This window comes from Mustela lutreola, chromosome 14, assembly GCF_030435805.1.
Source record: "Mustela lutreola isolate mMusLut2 chromosome 14, mMusLut2.pri, whole genome shotgun sequence".
NCBI classification, from domain to species: Eukaryota; Metazoa; Chordata; class Mammalia; order Carnivora; family Mustelidae; genus Mustela; species Mustela lutreola.
The window spans coordinates 70,820,308-70,837,114 of record NC_081303.1 but is presented as its reverse complement, the minus strand read 5'-3'; the positions used below and the strand labels follow the sequence as shown (position 1 = coordinate 70,837,114).

At 44.1% G+C, this 16,807-nt stretch overlaps 1 protein-coding gene and 1 pseudogene across 1 annotated transcript in view; one reads left to right on the top strand and one right to left on the bottom strand.

The window, feature by feature from the left end:
* SLAMF1 (signaling lymphocytic activation molecule family member 1) overlaps positions 1–12,195 on the bottom strand; it is a 32,882-nt gene extending 20,687 nt beyond the window's left edge. The window contains exons 1-3 of the mRNA XM_059146194.1: positions 11,795–12,195; positions 4,365–4,703; positions 2,189–2,476 (exon numbers count right to left, since the gene is read on the bottom strand). Of these exons, the coding sequence (XP_059002177.1) occupies positions 2,189–2,476; positions 4,365–4,703; positions 11,795–11,870 (703 nt within the window). The 5' untranslated portion in view covers positions 11,871–12,195. The remainder of the gene's footprint in view (positions 1–2,188; positions 2,477–4,364; positions 4,704–11,794) is intronic.
* Positions 12,196–14,658: 2,463 nt separating this feature from the next.
* On the top strand, positions 14,659–14,816 carry LOC131814395 (ATP synthase subunit epsilon, mitochondrial-like; annotated as a pseudogene).
* The last annotated feature ends 1,991 nt before the right edge of the window (positions 14,817–16,807 follow it).

Here is a 16,807-nt window from a genome sequence, read left to right as displayed (position 1 = left end):
GGGCCTCCACAGACCCCTCCCTTACAGCCTCAGAAAAAACCAGCCCTGCCAACACCTTGATTTTGGACTTCTGGCCTCCAGACTGTGAGACCATAAGTTTTGGGTGTTTCAGCCTCCCCATTTATGATGCTTTGACCCAGCAGCCTCAGCAGGTTAATACTCATTGTAACCTTTGGTTAGCACTTCTTATGCACGTAGTACAAACTGAATCATAGAATATGGACTCTGGACAGAACTTCCCTAGGTCACCCTCTTCATTTTACAGACAACGGAACAGGGGCCCAAGATGGTGAAAAGGCTGCCTCATGTCAGATGCTTTCTCCTAACGACTGACAGGAGATCCTGATGGGGTTTATCATGGGACCATGTTTCTATTCTTCATGTTCCTTCACGCCTTGTAGGAGCCTGCTCCATACTCAATAAATCTGGTCATGCTGTGTGTACTTGGCCCTTCATGTAGCCTCGGTAAGTAAGAGCATCTCCACATTTCTTTAGACTGTCCTGAGCCAAGTGCCTCTGGTGAAGCTTCATGACCTATCAAGACTTTGGAGTGCACTAATTAAATTCTTCTTAAACCACACTGAGAAGCATGAAGGGAGTTCTTTTTTTGAGATAGGCCAGGGTAAAACACTGGATGACCTTTCTTTGCTCTAAGACGGTTGCTATAATCACGGAAGACTGTGCCCCCAAGAAAAAAAACCCTATGATTTTTGTGCATTATCTCTTCCACTAGCCCCTATGAGGATTCCAGGGTCAGACGGCTCAGCTCTATTACCTGCTCTATGTGTGCCTTTTTGATATCTTTCTCTCCTCAGCTATAAAGTGGTAATACTCATACTATTTGGTTGCTGTAAGGATTAAACGAGTTGCTACCTAAGTGGCACTTAGTAAATCATTAAGATCTGTCAGTTATTACTATTTTAGATAAAGAATCTAAGTCTTAGACAGGTTAAGTGACCTTATCCTTGTAAGTAAACAGAGAAGCATTGCGTCAGTGTTCCTGGAGGCCACCTTCTAAAACTCTACAAAGCCTCCTCCGTGGACACCAGGTCTACACTGGGCTGAAGTCTCCTTGGAAGGATTCCTGTTCCCTATAGTGGATGCAGGGGAGAATGTCAGGGCATAAGTAATGCTTTGAAGCCTAGAACCCAGGTCCTTATGTCCCTGAACCCACCTGAGGAACGGACACAGGATCTGTTATTGAAAAGAGTCAGTGGTCTGTCTATCCTGCTCCCAACCTCAGATGGTTACTTAATCAGCCTTCTGTTCCTTCTGATAGCAGAATAATGATGTTCTTCCCAGAGAATGAGCAGTCAGAAGGTCTAGGTTCAGGTGCTGATTCTACTGCTTATAATTTGAAGAAACTTGAGCTGACTACTTAAATGCTACGACCTTCAAGTTCCTTATCTGTACTTGAGCTGGTACTTAAATGCTACGACCTTCAAGTTCCTCATCTGTACAGTGAAGATGATGATAACATGTATATGGTATGGCTATTGTGAGGATCAAAAGAGATCATAGCATAGAAAGTGCTCGGCCAATAACAGAGTACTATATGATTTGTTATTATCCCCAAACTTCACAGTCCAGGTCTCAGTCCAAGAGCTGACTCCCCTGGCCTTCTGACTTGCTATGAGAGTCACAGTCCATTCCATAAAATGTGGCCCTTCATTATATCCTGCTTTTCATTATTGAGCAAATGTTTCAAGTTTTATCTTTAGAACGTGTTGCTGGAATGCAGAGATCATGTATCACATCCCTGCTCCATTTCTGTGCATGGGTGGTCAACAGTACTTATTGATGTTGCAGACCTGTCCCACCATTAGTGGAGTATGGACAAGGGAGTCGGGACCTGCCACCTACACTCTCTCACCTAGCTATCTTGGGGGCTTGGAGTCAAGACAGGAGGGGAGAGGAAGAATCCCAACTGGGAGGCCTGCACTCTGGGTATGGCTCCATTATTTCTTATCGTTGTCCTCAAGTGTGAACCAAGCACAATGCCAACCTGGTGGTTATGAGCAGAGGACATTCACTGAATGCACATGAGGAGGCTTTTATCAACTATAGAGAAAACAGAAAGTGTTTTACCGAGGTGGAGGCCATGGCTATGGGAGCAGATCATTTAATCCAGGTGAGGACTGAGCCCATATCCTCAATGTGCCACGCCCACCCCCACCAGGGCACTCACCGAAAGATTCTAGTCTGCACTGGGACTTCGGGGTGAAGGTCCGTGAGCGGCTGCTGATGGGGTTGCTCACAGTGCAGACGTAGACGTTGTTGACATTCTGAGGGCCAAGGTTGAGATGCAGGAGGTGAGTACTGTTGTTGGCTGGGGTCAGTGGGTCAGTAGCCACTTCCTCACTCCAGTTGTAAACCACATAGTCCCCCTTCTCCACGTCGCAGGCCAGTGTCAAGCTGCAGTTCCCATTCCCCCGCGTCAAGTTCAACACCTTAATTTCCGGAGTGGAGACCTGCTCTGTCAAGAGGGGGAGGAAGGAAGCCATCACCAAAGTGAACCCCCTGGGATTCTAACTTGACCTTCTTGTTAGAAGAAAATACAGCCTAATGCTATTTTCCCCTCCCTGTGGGTGTGCAGGGTGATTTATTTGCTGTGGCGATCTGCTGGCTCCCCCAAATCCCTCTCTCTACTATACTCTTTCCCAGTATGACCTCAGGACAAAATAGGGAAAAATAATTTATCTTCTGGTTCCCTCCCACCACTATTGTTAAGGAATCCACTTGTTCTTGGTGATGCTCCCAATCTTCTGTTTTTTTTTTTTTTTTTTTTTTTTTTTTTACCTGTGGCATTTTCTGCAAACTAATCTGCATGGTTTAATTATCATTGGCTAAAGTATTACCTCTAGACCTGAAAGAATGACATAGTGGTGGGGTTTTACCTGGAGTGTGTGGGTAGGTGGGTATGTGTCTGAGTGTGTGTCTATGTGTCTGTGTGTGTATAGGAGTGTATGTGTGTCTGTGTGCATCTGTGTGGGTATGCAGAGGGGACTAGGGGAGATCTCACTCTAATCTATGAAATAGCCAAGGTAAGTAAGCAAGTTGTACTTATTCAATAACTACTGTACGATGGGCATGATTCTGGAATTTTACATTTATCATAGTCTTTAATCTTCTCAACAACTTTCTCAACAATTATAACCTTAGTTATAAGTACTCCCATTCTACAGGCGAGGAAACGGAGTCCCAGAGAGGTGGAGTGTCTCATATAGTATCACTTAAGCTGAGATCAGAACCTAAGGCTGTCTGGCTCTCCTCTTTCTTGGACTTGAGAAGAATATCATGGTTGCAGAGACTGTGTCTTCCAAGGTAAGAGTTTATGTGACAAGATGTGACAAAGGCAGTGAACTGTTCTAGAAAATTCATGATGTGTCAACCCTCTAAGAGTAGTCAGAACTCTCTGTACCTGGCAGAGGGTTGAGGGGAGGCTGCATAAACTATGTGGAGGAAGGGGATGCTGGGACTAGGGGAAGAGTGAGAGGGGTATTGCCCTCTTTTCTGTAGGCACCTGAGTATTTCAAAGAAATGCTGGGTAGGTGGGGCTCTCTGTACCAGCTCAAATATAAGGAAGTCTCTCTGTGAGAAATCAGGACAACCCACATGGCTGTTGTCAGGATTCCTGGAAATTCAAAGAGTCTCTGGGTCTAAGAGATACAAAATCTGGGTGCATTCCAGAAGGGCTGGCAGCTAAAGAGGCTTATAAAAGCACTGGCCTTGGGTTCAGATGGACCTAGATTCTGGTTTAAGCTCTGCAGTTAAGTGACCTTATAACCAGAGCCTCTGTTTCAATGAGAAAAAGGTGCTTTTTCACCAGGTAGATACGGTCGCATGGGGTGTGCGGGCAGTGCATGGACTGATTCAGCTCTCCTCTTCCTGGGCCCCCATGTGGGGAACCACCCACGAGGACTCGTGAAAACACAAGCCAACCACTTCTCCCTGGATTTCAGTGTCCTTATCAACAAAAAAAAGATTGGGTTGAATCTGTGGTATTCAAACATTTTAAAAATTGGGGGGGAAAAAACTTATTTTCAAACCAAGTCTTATTTGCAAATTGAGACTCTTGGGGCCACAGGCCCTGTAGTCCATAGGCAGCTGGGTTCCTTGTCTTTGAGAAATGGGGTAGGGCTAACTAGTGCTAATCAACTACCATCAGTGAGCGATTTGGATGAAAAAGACTTGAATCTCTGAAACCCCTTCCTAAAGCACAGTTTAGAGACCCTGGACTAGGTGATCTTTCAAGTCGCGCCCAACCTTGGATACCCTTGCTTCTGAGAGATGCCCAAATCTTAGGTAAGAAATGACCTCGGGTGCCCCCCTCCCCGTGCAGACTGCGGAAGCCCCAGGATTACCATAGATCTTCAGCTGCAGACAAAAGTGTCGAACTGAAAAGTTCTCCTCCAGGGTCATGAAGTACCAGCCCTCATTTTCCTTCCTGCTTTCCAGGATCCCCAGACTCAGGTTTTCCAGATGAAAGGTATAGCCATTTTCCAGATAGCGCGGAGACCCCCCTTCGGGCAGATCCAGGGAAGCTATTTTCTTCTTGACACTGTTTCCTGGCGATTCTGCTCTGGTGACAAGGACGTGGACGCTCTTGTTCATGCTCTTACTTATGCCTCCGGATGCCAAGGGCAGCAGCACACTGTTTCCCAACTGCCCAGGTATCTCTGGGCAGTTCAGCAAGCTCTCCCCTGTGCAAGGAAGAAGAAAGTCTGTGATTGCAGAGCTCTTTGAGAATCTCATCCTCTCTGTGCATCAGGAGTGACAGATTAAAGGTGCTCGCTCTTCCTCTCAGGCTCTCCTCGGGGTTGCCAGGTCCCTAGTAGCCTATAGGAATGGTCATAACAATCCTACTATATTCTTAATGTTTGAAAAAACCCCATGGAAATCTTAAAATTGCTTAGAAAGGAGAGGTACAGACTAATTAGGACACTGGGGTTCTTTGATCTGGGAGAGAATTCTATCAACTCAGATTTATAGTAAAGGCATGGAGAAGTTAAGACGTAGAGAAGTTAAATGACATCCCTGAAATCACATAACCAGTAACTGGACTAGAAGCCAGGTCTGCTCATTCCTTGACCAGACTTCTTACCACCGCTAGGTACCTACTATGAAGGTCAGAGAGCAACTGGAACAGATTCTGAGCCCGCGAGCCTAGGAGACCAAGGCTACAGAGCATCATCATTTCAGAAAAAGAAGAAAAAGTCTGAGGGACGTGGACCTAGGAGCGTGGTGAGCCCAGTGTTCAAACTGTGGAACGCTTGTTCTCAAAAAGATCGTTCCTAATATCAAGGGTGAGAAATTATTTTATTTCTCTTTTTCAAAAGAGCTGAGCCAACAACAACCACAACCACCACCACAACAACAACACAAAACCACACACACACACAAAACCCCACCCTCTCAGATCAGGGTAAGGGATCCTACTGCTGACTATGTAACACCTCCTCTCTCCCCAAACCCATGGCCTCCGCTGATGACTCTGCTTCTCACTGAACTGAAAATGCAGAAGAAACGAGAAGAGAACTTCCTACCGCCCCAGCTGGATGGTCTATGCCCCCATTAAGGTTAGCCTCTTCCATCATGGAGCACTCACCCACCTCAGGCCTTTGCTCTTACAATAGCCCCCACGCTTTGCACCATCAGCTTTATTACTGGTGTAGAATGTTGTGGGTTCTTTCCATCAACACACAACATACCAACCTGTAACGTTCCTCCTCGTACAAACCCCTCCCCTGACCCCAGGTTCATCCCTCGCGGCTGCCTCATTTCTCTCTTTTCCCTTATTGCAAAGTCCTTTAATGTGTGTTTATATTTTCTGTTTCTGTTTCCTGACTCATTTTTCCTGCACCCACGTTAGCAGGCGCTCTTCCCTACCGCTCCCTGGAATTATCCTCATCAAGGTCACTGTGTGCGCCGTCGCGCCGAGTCTATCCTCCATCCTCGTCTTGCTTTCTCAGGAGCCCCTGACATGGTTCGTCACTGCCTCTTTGAAGCACGGCCTTCGCTCAGCCCCTGGAATACCACTCTCCTGGTTTCACTCCTATTTCACTGGCTACTCCTTCTCAGCCTCCCCGACTGGAACCTGCTGCTCTTAAAGATCTCTAAATACGGACGCATCCTGGGACTCAGTACTCAGAGCCCCGCTCTCCCAGCCGTGCTCATCCAGGTGCGTGGGTTAACATGCTTCTGGAATGCCTGCAGAGATGGACCTCGCACCCAAACTGCCCACATGGATCCGTGTTTGGAGGTCAAAAGGGCATTGCAAACTTAGCAAAGGGACTCTTGGCTCCATAGCCCCTCCCACCAACGACATTACAACTCCCCCGGATTCTGAGACCAAAACGTTTGGAATCATCCTTGACTCCTTTCCTTCTCTCATATGCCGTATCGAGTCCATCAACAACCCCTGTTGGCTCTACCTTCAGGATATGTCTGCGATCCTAACGCCTCCAGCCGCCTTCATTTCTGCCACTGTCGTCACAGCCTGGCACGGCCACTGGCTTCCAACTGATCTTCTGGCATTTGTACAGTAGACTGACTCATCTTTCAAACCTACGCCAGATTTTGTCTCTCTCCTGCTTTGAAACTTCCAGGGATTTCTAGCAACCATAGAAGAAATAGCCACAGGCCTTGTTATGGCTTCAAAGACTCTGAGCAACCCCGTCCCTTCCCTGACCCTTCTACTGCCCTCTCTCTCCACTCACTGCCCTATGGTCATACTGGCTCAGACACCTCATCAAGAACATTCCCACATCAGAGCTTCTGCTTCTGCTGTTCTCTGGATATCTTTTTCTTTATATATCTGGGTAGCTCACTCCCTCACTTTATTTTAGATTTCTGCTCAAGAAGTTATCTCCTCTGAGAAACTTGTTCTCACCATCCTATACAAAATAAGCGCCCCTTCTGATTCCACACTTACCCCTGTCTGAAGATACATCGTGTATTATTCTATTCTATTTTTGTGTCCCTGGCTAGGATGCAAACTTTTCAAAAGGAAGAATTTCATTCTGTTCGTAATTTTGTGTCTAGGACCTACAACAATAGTTGGTGTATGGTAGGCTTTTAATAAATATCTGTTCAAAATATGAGTGCAGAAAGCTATATTACCTGACTCAAATCTCTCTTATTTAGCTTTGCCCAATATGTAACTGAACTTACCCATAAGCTAAATCTCATAAATGGAGCCCTTGACTCAGAGAACATAGATTGCTTTAGTTGATAAGGAAGCCAGAGAAGTAAAACAAAATCACCTGCTTGAGTAGTGCAACTGCCTAGAAAGGACACCATTGACTTGTGGCTCACGTGGGTTGTTAGAGAACTGGACAAACTGGTCCAGATGTTCTTGATATCAAAATGCTCTGAAATCCCAACACAGGCCCATAAAGGGCCCAGCTAGTATCAGGCTAGAGATCCAGAAATGGGGAGAAAATCATGGGCAGTCCACTTGGGTGAAATTAGGGTGAGATTGGTGGAGACTCATAACGATGAAGAGAAGTGAGGGGAAGGGAGGATATAATATGGCATCGGGAGGGGCCCCCATACCACCCCCAGCACCACCAAAGAAACCAATGAAATAAAATAGGAAGGGAGAGAGAAAAAAGAGAAGAAGGAACAGATGAGAGGGCAGGCTGAGTGGTATCAGCACACTCACGCACGGGGAGTGGGATCGAAACTCGGTCAGCAAGCAACCTTCACACCCTGCAACCCACATGAAGAATGGTGATCTCACAACTGAGTGCGTGTGAGTGGCTGGGTCTAGAAACCAGTACCAGCTAAGCACAAGTGGAAAACAAGTGGGAACTTTAAAGTGGTTCAGAGAGCCCTTCAAGTGGAGTCCCCACTCCTGAAACATCCTACGGCCTGATGCTACTTTTCCAGCGGGGCCGTGATTCAGTCAACCCTGTTTGCTCAAGAGTCTGGAGGAAATGTTCGTAGCCATTACCACCAACTCGTTTTCTTCAAGGCTAATTCTACTTAGAAAGTAGAGTGATTCACATGGGCCCATGGATATTTTCCTGAAATGAGCCCCATGTGGCCGACCCTTCTCAAGATGGGATTCTACCTAATGAGAACCACCCACTTACACTGCCAGGTCATGCCCCGCTCACAGGGGCTCACGCCATCTTGCCGTAGCTTTCAGGGAGAGGACGCGGGCAGGTCTTACCAGGCCTCACACTTCTTGCAGCAGAGCGAGGCCCCAGAAGAGACGTTTGTTCTGTTACCTGCACTCCCAAGAGCCATTCTCTCCCCACCCCCCTTCCTTGATGCTACTGAGTCTTTCTGAGTCAGAGGACTTGCATCTGCATGCCCCGGGCTGACTGCCGGTTACTGCCCTCTATTTCCCTGACTAATTCCTTCCGTCCCGTCTCTGCCTCTGAACCCTAGCCTCCTCGAGGCCTCCCTGCTTTGTGCCTCCAGTGCCTTACTATGTCCCCTTCATATCACTCCTTGCCCTTTTAACTCTGATTCTTTGCCTGTCACCCTTACTCAAGAATAAGCTTCTGTGAGTAGCAACTGTGTCTGCTTGTCCACTTAGAGTCCTTACACCCACCTGGGACACAGTAGAAACTCAGTAAAACCATGCTGCTCAAGAGAATGAAAAACTGAATGAGCGAGCAACACAGAACCTCAGAACCCTTCTCTCCAAAATCAGAATGTACTCTGTTTCGTCGTTCTAACGTCCCTGAGAAGGACAGTGTGTCTGGGAAATGATGGTGACCCTTCTCCCCGCTTGCCAGGGGAGCAGATGGAAAACGCTTGGCTAAGGAGCCCAGGCTTCAAGCTCAGCAGACCACTTGCCATCCCCCTGAACCCTCGCGACACCTCATCTCTACACTGACATCTTCATCAGGAATACTCTCATCAAGTCTTATAAATAATCCAGTGTATATATTTGGGAAGACACACAAGGAACTGGTGATAGCTGCTGTCCTGTCTCCATCGCATCCCCTTCTGTACTGCTGAGGTTTTAAGTAGATGTATGTGTGATACTCTTGCAATAAACTAACTAGGTAACAAAAAAAAACTAAATGAAAACTTAGGTGATGAAAGGAGTTCCTATCCAGATCAAATACTCCCATGTGCCTGTACTTCCTTCTATAGTTTTATCAGCTTCTCTCACCTTTTGAAGATTCCTACACTTCATTTCAATTCAATTAAAATCAACTTACATGCTCCAATTACAGATAGCATATTCTAATTTTTACCATGGGACCTGGAGACAAATTTTAACATCCCTCCCACCCCCACCAAACACAAGTTTATCCAGGCTCATTTACTGAGGTCTCTGAAGTCAGGCTGTATAACTACAGAGAAACTTCTAAACTTCTCTGTGGCTCTCATTCCTTCTTCTATAAAATTGTAATGGTAACAATAATAACATATCCCCTAGGGGTGGTGTGAGAATTAAGTGAATACACATAGCACTTAGAACAGTGCCTAATATAGCAAACAAGGCTTTGCATACTATTATTATTCATTCAACAATCATTTGTGGAAGGGCTCTGATATACCAGATACTGGGGCAGGTCCTGGGCAGAGGCTGTGGATGCTCCTTGTGCTTCCCCCACCCCTCGCACAATGCCTGCCGCATCAGGGGTCCTTAATAGATAGTTACTCAATGGGATTGTCCAAAGTCAACCAACCCATGGATAAAACCAATCAGCCCTGACATTATGGTTTCCAGTCTGGTGCTGGAGATGCAAAGGTGATGGCTTTATTTCCCAGTATTAAATCTTTAGAGAAAAAAGTATCCCAGTATTAAATCTTTTGAGAAGCTTCGATCGGCACCTTGGGAGAGAATGGCCCAGTGAGCAAAGATGGGCCAAGTCTGAAGCCCACACACTTATCCTTCATGTGTGTGAATGAGGTGGACCCACCTGGAGGAATACAACATCCCCTTGGGGCAATTCATCAGTTGTAAGAGACGCGTCGCTCTGGTGAGGGATGCTCATAATGGGGAAGTATGTATGTGGGGGAGTGGGGGAAATCTTGGTACCTTCTGCTCATTTTTGCTGTGAGCCCCAAATTTCTCCAAAAATAAAGTCTATTTCTTTTAAATGCCATTGGAGGAATGGAAAATTCACTTTATTGGGGGAAGGGACATGTGGACTTTTGATTCTACAATTCTGACGGAATTGGGAGGTAAGCTGAGTAGAGATAAGGAGGAGAGTGGCTCCTGATTTTACAAGAATTGCACTTCTTGGTTGAGTAACTGTCATGGTTGACCTGTCCCACTTGCAAAGCATTTCCATCTGTGTTTAATCGGGGTTTCACAAAAGAGTGTGTATTTAAAAATAAAAACACTAAAAATTTTGTGCGTGTTTCAGAGAAAACGGAATGCAAGGAAGACAGGCACTGCTGGTTGGGTAGACACACCCCACGGAGCTGGGCTGCTTCTTGCTGACCAGGGACTGTCAAGCCTCCAGCGGAGCAGCTGCCAGCACCTGGTGCCATGGGAGCACCGTGGGCCAGGCTGGCTAGCTGGCAAGTAAACACAGAGATTTAAAAAGTCCAACCCACTGTTCAACCCCATCACTCCTGATAGTCACTAAGAAATATCCCCAAGTGGTAGCCACATATGAAGTGCATCTGGGATGGTTTGGCTTTCTCTGTGGTGGCTTAAAGTGGTTCAGTCTGGCTTTCTGAACCTTGAGCTCAATCACCCCTTCCCTAGACCTCAGAAAGCAAGAGCTCTAGGTCTCCCTGATTCTGAGGGAAATGGGGGTCGAGAAAGGTCCTCTTTATCTAGGAGTCTAGGAGTCTAGTAAAAGATAGATCCCATGCACAGCCTCTCCGACATCCATAGAGTATCTCTGGACTTTTCCTGTAAAAGTCCTTAATGGATTTGCGGTCTTGAAAACCCCAAGTGCAAAACACCCAAAGCCTCAGGATTTCCCCCCTTCCTTAATACCGCTTCCACTCCGGGCTGCCTCCCCTAGTCTAACCAGCCTCCAGGCTCTGAAACATTCCCAGTGAGCCCAAAGTCCACTTCTTGTATGGCTTTTCTTTCTCAAATACCTTTTCTCATAGCCCTGATACTACTACAGAGCACCCCAGCTCACCTCCAGGAGGGACACAAACCAGAAAGACAAGAGCAGAGCTCAGCCCCAAACCCTGTGTTGTGTGTCTGGCCCTACTGCCAGAGCTCCCCAGACCCTTGAGAGTTCCCAATTTGCATTTCCAGAAATCCTGGCCTCTCCCCCATCTCACTGCCTTGGGAGGTTCTCTTCCAGGAAAGTAGCCACCAGCATGACCACACTGGAGCCACTGTCTGATCTCAACTGATGCCTGAGGTTTTCACTTCACTTCTACACTATAGCCCTTCCTTGTTGTTGGACCGTGGTTCTGGCTGGGCTGCTCACATGTGTGAGGATCCCCTTCAAGGGCAGGGAAGTAGGAGTCATCGTCTCCCAAGCTCCATCGGTCCACCTCAGCCCCTTAGCCTGGGTATTTGCCAGATGCAAAAACAACCACTCAACCAGAACCTTGACCAGAGTGTCCCATCCTGAGACCCTGGTCTGCAATGTTACCTGTGCCTTTGGCTGAGGGCTCCTGGTTTCCTTGGAAACTAGGATTGGTGGGGCTGAGCCTTGGCATCCAGGAACCCACAATATTCCTTCCTCTTTGAAAGAGTCAGAAGGAACTTAGAGCCAGTCCCTGAGAGAGAGAGGCAGCCAAACCACAGCCCCCAGCCCCTGTGACTTTTCTCCAACCATGGTCTGGCTGACTCCTGGCAGGTAATGGTGGGACTCACATCCTCAAACAGATGAACACTCACCTGTTCCACAGCTCAGCTCAAAAGCCAGGGAGAGAAACAGCAGGAAGTTCAAGGAGAGAAGCCTCTTGGGATCCATCAGCTGGCGAAGAGAGGGAAGGGAGCCCGTGAGGAGCCCTACAACTGCTTGCAGACGCCACGACGGAATGAGGTCCGTGTCAGGCAGAGGTGCCTCTGCCGCCTAGTTATGCATCAGGAACCAGATGGCTTCCTGTATCACTGGGACTTTTTCTGCCTGAGTGTCGGAGATTGCTCATCTCCTTTTAGGCTTCAAATCACTTTGCTGTTCCCAAGAAGTCCGTGTCAAATGCTCAGACTGCCTAAGACGGGAAAGTAGTTCAGCAAACCCAGCCCTGAGCAGAAATTGACCCCCCTCCTCCCAACCCCAGCCTTCCCTGGTAGTTCTGTCTGGTAACCCTTCTTAGAGTGGAAAGAAGGCTTGTCAGATCTGGGTCAGTTAGTTCAAGGCTGAACTTGGATGACTAAACTTTGAAGAGTTCTTGTGTTTCATGTCTGATTTGTTCCATAACTTCATTGAACCCCTCCACACGCAGTCGGGTCCTGATGTCAAAGCCCCAGAGACATGGGGAAGGCAAGGGTGGATCAGCTGGCAGAAATCCAACTTCCCAGATGGCGCAGTGTGGTAGAATTTAGTGAGCTCTCGGTTGTGTTTGAGGGGGTACCTTTATTTCAGAGCTTGTATCTAACTTTTTGTAGAGGGGGAGGGACTAAAGTAGGCAGAAGAAAGACATACTTTTCCACGAGTTAAGCTGTAAAAATGAAAATACTGGGAAGATACTTTTACCAGTGTTCAGGAAGAGATTTTGAAAGGTCAGCTTCTTGTTTTTAAAGTCCATTTTAGGGATATCTGGTTGGCTCAGATGGTTGAACATCTGTCTTTGGCTCAGGTCATGATCTCCACATCTAGAATTGAGCCCCACATCTGGCTCCTGGCTCAACAGGGCGTCTGCTTCTCCCTCTGCTGCTCCCCCAGCTTGTGCTCTCTCTGTCTCTCCCTCTCTCAAATGAATAAATGAAAAAAAAATCTAAAAAAAAAAAACATTTTTTAACAGATCTGAGGCACTCTCCAATGGGCCTTCCTGAGGAAATTAAGGTTACAAGACCTGGCGATATATGGGAACTTACCCTTTATCTTCACTGCTTTTCTCCTTCCCTCATCTAACACCCAAGCATCCTTCCCAAATACTACCTGGTGGGGTGTGGGAGCCAGCATGTACCAACTACTGAGAGCTGATTGTTAAATTTTCAGGAATCTTACAAGCTGGGTGATTGATAAATATTACCATTATTAAGAATTCGATTTATATGAATTTACTATATTTATTTAATTGTAGATGAGAGAATAATAACTAAGGGGAAAACTCAAAATGAATTACTTCCTAATTAGTTCACAACATTTTATTATTATCTATGGTCTTGAGGACATTTACACCTATTGTATCTCTATGGTGGAAATAAAATACCAGGTATCATATGGGCTCTGTATTACTTTCAATGACAGCATGTTTGTAGCTTGAAATCAGCCAGGGTGGGAGCCTATTGGCAAATGATAGAATCAGAGCTCTGATTTAATGTTATGTTGGTTTTCTGGATGTAAGAAAATTATAAAGAAAAGGTGATAATTCAGATTAAACTTAAAAGTATATCATGACTGTAGCTTCGATGTTGTGAATAGAACACAGAATTTGAGGAAGTAGTATTCCAGGATTTAACAACTACGGTCTTATTCAGCAAAAAGTCACTAATGTCACTGACCAGTAAATGAGGTTGCTATATATGTCTTTGATGTTGCATATTTCTTTAACCTAAATAAAAAAAAAAAAAAGTGATTGGAAGCAAGAAGAGAAGAGAGTGAGATATTTGAAGAGTTGAGAGAAAGAAAAAACCCCACCAACCTAGAATTCCAAGTCCTGAGAAATTATCCTTCAAAAGTGAAGGAGAAACAAAGACTTTCTTGGACAAACGGAAGTTGAGGGAATGTTTTGTCAGTAGCTCTGCCTTGTTAGAGATAGTCAAAGAAGTTCTTTAGGGAGAAAGAAAATATATATGTCAGAAACTCAGATATACATAAGGAAAGAAAGAGCATGAGACGGGAATAAGTGAAGATAAAAATAAAAGCTTATTTTTATTACTCTTAATCGATATAAGAGATAACACATTATTCAAAATAATAATAACAATAACGATGTATTCAATTATGTGTGCTTATGTATATTTCTTATGTATATACGTGCTTCTGAATGCTTATATATAAGTGAAATGAATGACAATGATACAAGGGATAGGAAAGAAGAATTAGGATTATTTTCTTACATAAGATCCCACACTACCCATGAAACAGTATAGTGTTATTTGAAAATGTGCTTGGACTGGTTGTAAATGTATATTGCAAAATCTAGAGCAACCACTAAAAAAAAGTTTTTAAAAAAAGTATGATTATGTACTAAGGAGAGAAAATGAAATCCTCAATTAAACCACAAAGGGCAGAAAAAGAGGGAAGGCAATAATAGAAACAAAGAAGAAGGGCAACAAATAGAAAAGAGTAACAGATATGGTAATGTTATTCTAACAATATCAAGAAACATTTTGAATGTTAATGGTCTAAATGAACCAATTAAAACACAGAGACTGTCAGAATGGATCAAAAAACAAGATCCTATTGGCTTTTGGTGGACAGCAGGGGCCATTAGAGAGGTAGACCAGGGCAAGAAGTGGCAGGATTGGCAGGTCCAGAGCCTTGTCCTTTCTGCTGCTCAGGCCTGATCTTCCTGTAGCTGGGCTGCCCACGATGCTCCCCATAGATATGTCCTTACAAGTTGGCCAGAGGCACTCACTCTTGAGACATCATGATGGTGTACTGGTGACAGACTGGACTCGGCTACATTTGAAACTCCCAGATCTGTGCAAAAGCAGTGAGAGATGCACTGACTACAGAATTCGAAACAAATGACAAGAAGACTTCCGGCAGCGGCAAAAAAAAGTTGTGAAAGTGAAAAAGGAATAATCTACTCTGACTGAAGCTTGAAATGCTGCATTTTCCAGGTGAAGATATGTGGGCACATGTTAGGGCAGATTGAAAACTATCTGCTCTAAATACATGTCTTATTCACAGACTAACCATGACAATAAATTGAAATATTATTCAAAAAAACAAAGCAAAACAAAAATAAAACCCAACTATGTCATCTATAAAAAACCTACTTTAAGTATAAAGACACATAAAGATTAAAAGTAAATGGATAAAGAGAAAACATGATAACATTAATTAAAAGAAAGCAGAGGTTGCCATATTAATTTCAGACAGAGCAAAATTATTATATAACGACAAAGGGGTCAATTCTCCAAGAAAACATAACAATCTTTAACGTATATGTGTCTAACAACAGAGCTTCAAATACATAAGGCAAAGACTGGTAGAACTATGATGAGAAATAGATAAATCTGCTATCATCATTGGAGACTTGAACATCCCCCTATCAGAAATGGACAGATCCAACAGGCAGAAAATCAGGACACTACTAAATTCACACCACCACAAATCAGCTGACACCTATAGACTACTTCACCCAGTAACAGCAGAATACACATTCTTCTCAAGTTCATATGGAACATTCACCAAGATAATCCACCTTCTGGGCTGTAAGACACATCTTAATACATTTGGAAAAATGGAAATCATACATTGTCTGCTCTCAGGCCACAGAGAGATTAAAATAGAAGTCCATAACAACAAAAAAAAAACAATAACTGGAAAATCCCAAAACATGTGGAGATTAAACAATTCACTTCCAAATAACATATGGGCCAAAGAAGAAATCTCAAGAGAAAAATTTAAATATTTTGAACAAAATAAAAATGAAAACACAACTTAACAAAATTTGTAGGAATCAGGAAAAAAAAAGGTGGTGCCTAAAGGAAAATTGATAGCATTGAATGCATATAATAGAAAAGAAAAAAGATCTAAAATCAATATAAGCCTTCACTTTAGGAAACTAGAAAAAGAAGAGCAAGTTAGGGGCGTTTGGGTGGCTCAGTGTGTTAAAACCTTGCCTTCGGCTCAGGTCATAATCCCAGGGTCTTGGGATTGAGCCTTGCATCAGGCTTTCTGCTTGGCAGAGACCCTGCTTCCTCCTCTCTCTCTGCCTGCCTCTATGCCTACTTGTGATTTCTGTCTGCCAAATAAATAAATAGAATCTTAAAAAAAAAAAAAAAAGAGCAAATTAAGTGCAGAGTAAGCAGAAGAAAAGAAATAATAAAAACTAGAGTAGAAAGCAATGAAATTGAAAACAAGATATTAATAGGGAAAAATCAATGAAAGCAAAAGCTTGTTCTTTGCAAAGACCAGAAAATTGGTAAACCTCTAGCCAGGCTAAATAAATTAAAAAAAAAAAAAAAAAGAGGACACAGATTACTAATATCAGAAATGTAAGAGGGGGCATCACTACCAAACCCATGGACAAAAAAAGGACAATAAAAGAATACTATGAACAACCTCAAGCCCACAAATTTGATAACACTGGTAAAATGGATCAATCCTTGAAAGACATAATTTGCCAGAACTCACAGATGAAATAGACAATCTAAATAAGTCTATTTCTATTAACAAATTGAACCAACAATTAAATAACCTTCCAAATCAGAATGCATACTAACTCACTCACTCTATCCTATCTTTCTAGCTTATTCTATTCAATATATAACTTATTCTGATATCAAAACTGGACAAAAATATCACAAGAAAAAAACTAGAGGCCAATATCTCTCATGAGCATAGGTACACAAATCCTCTACAAAGTACTGTCCAATCGAATTCAATAATGTATAAAAAGTGTTATGTTTCAACGACGTGGAACGTATCCCAGGCATGCAAGGCTGGTTCAACATTCAAAAATCAGTCTATCCTGTACTGTATCTGGTACATCAAGCTGTTTCCATCAGCTATAAAGAGCAGATTTGAACAAACTCACAACTAAAGATGTACAAGTGATAAAGTCT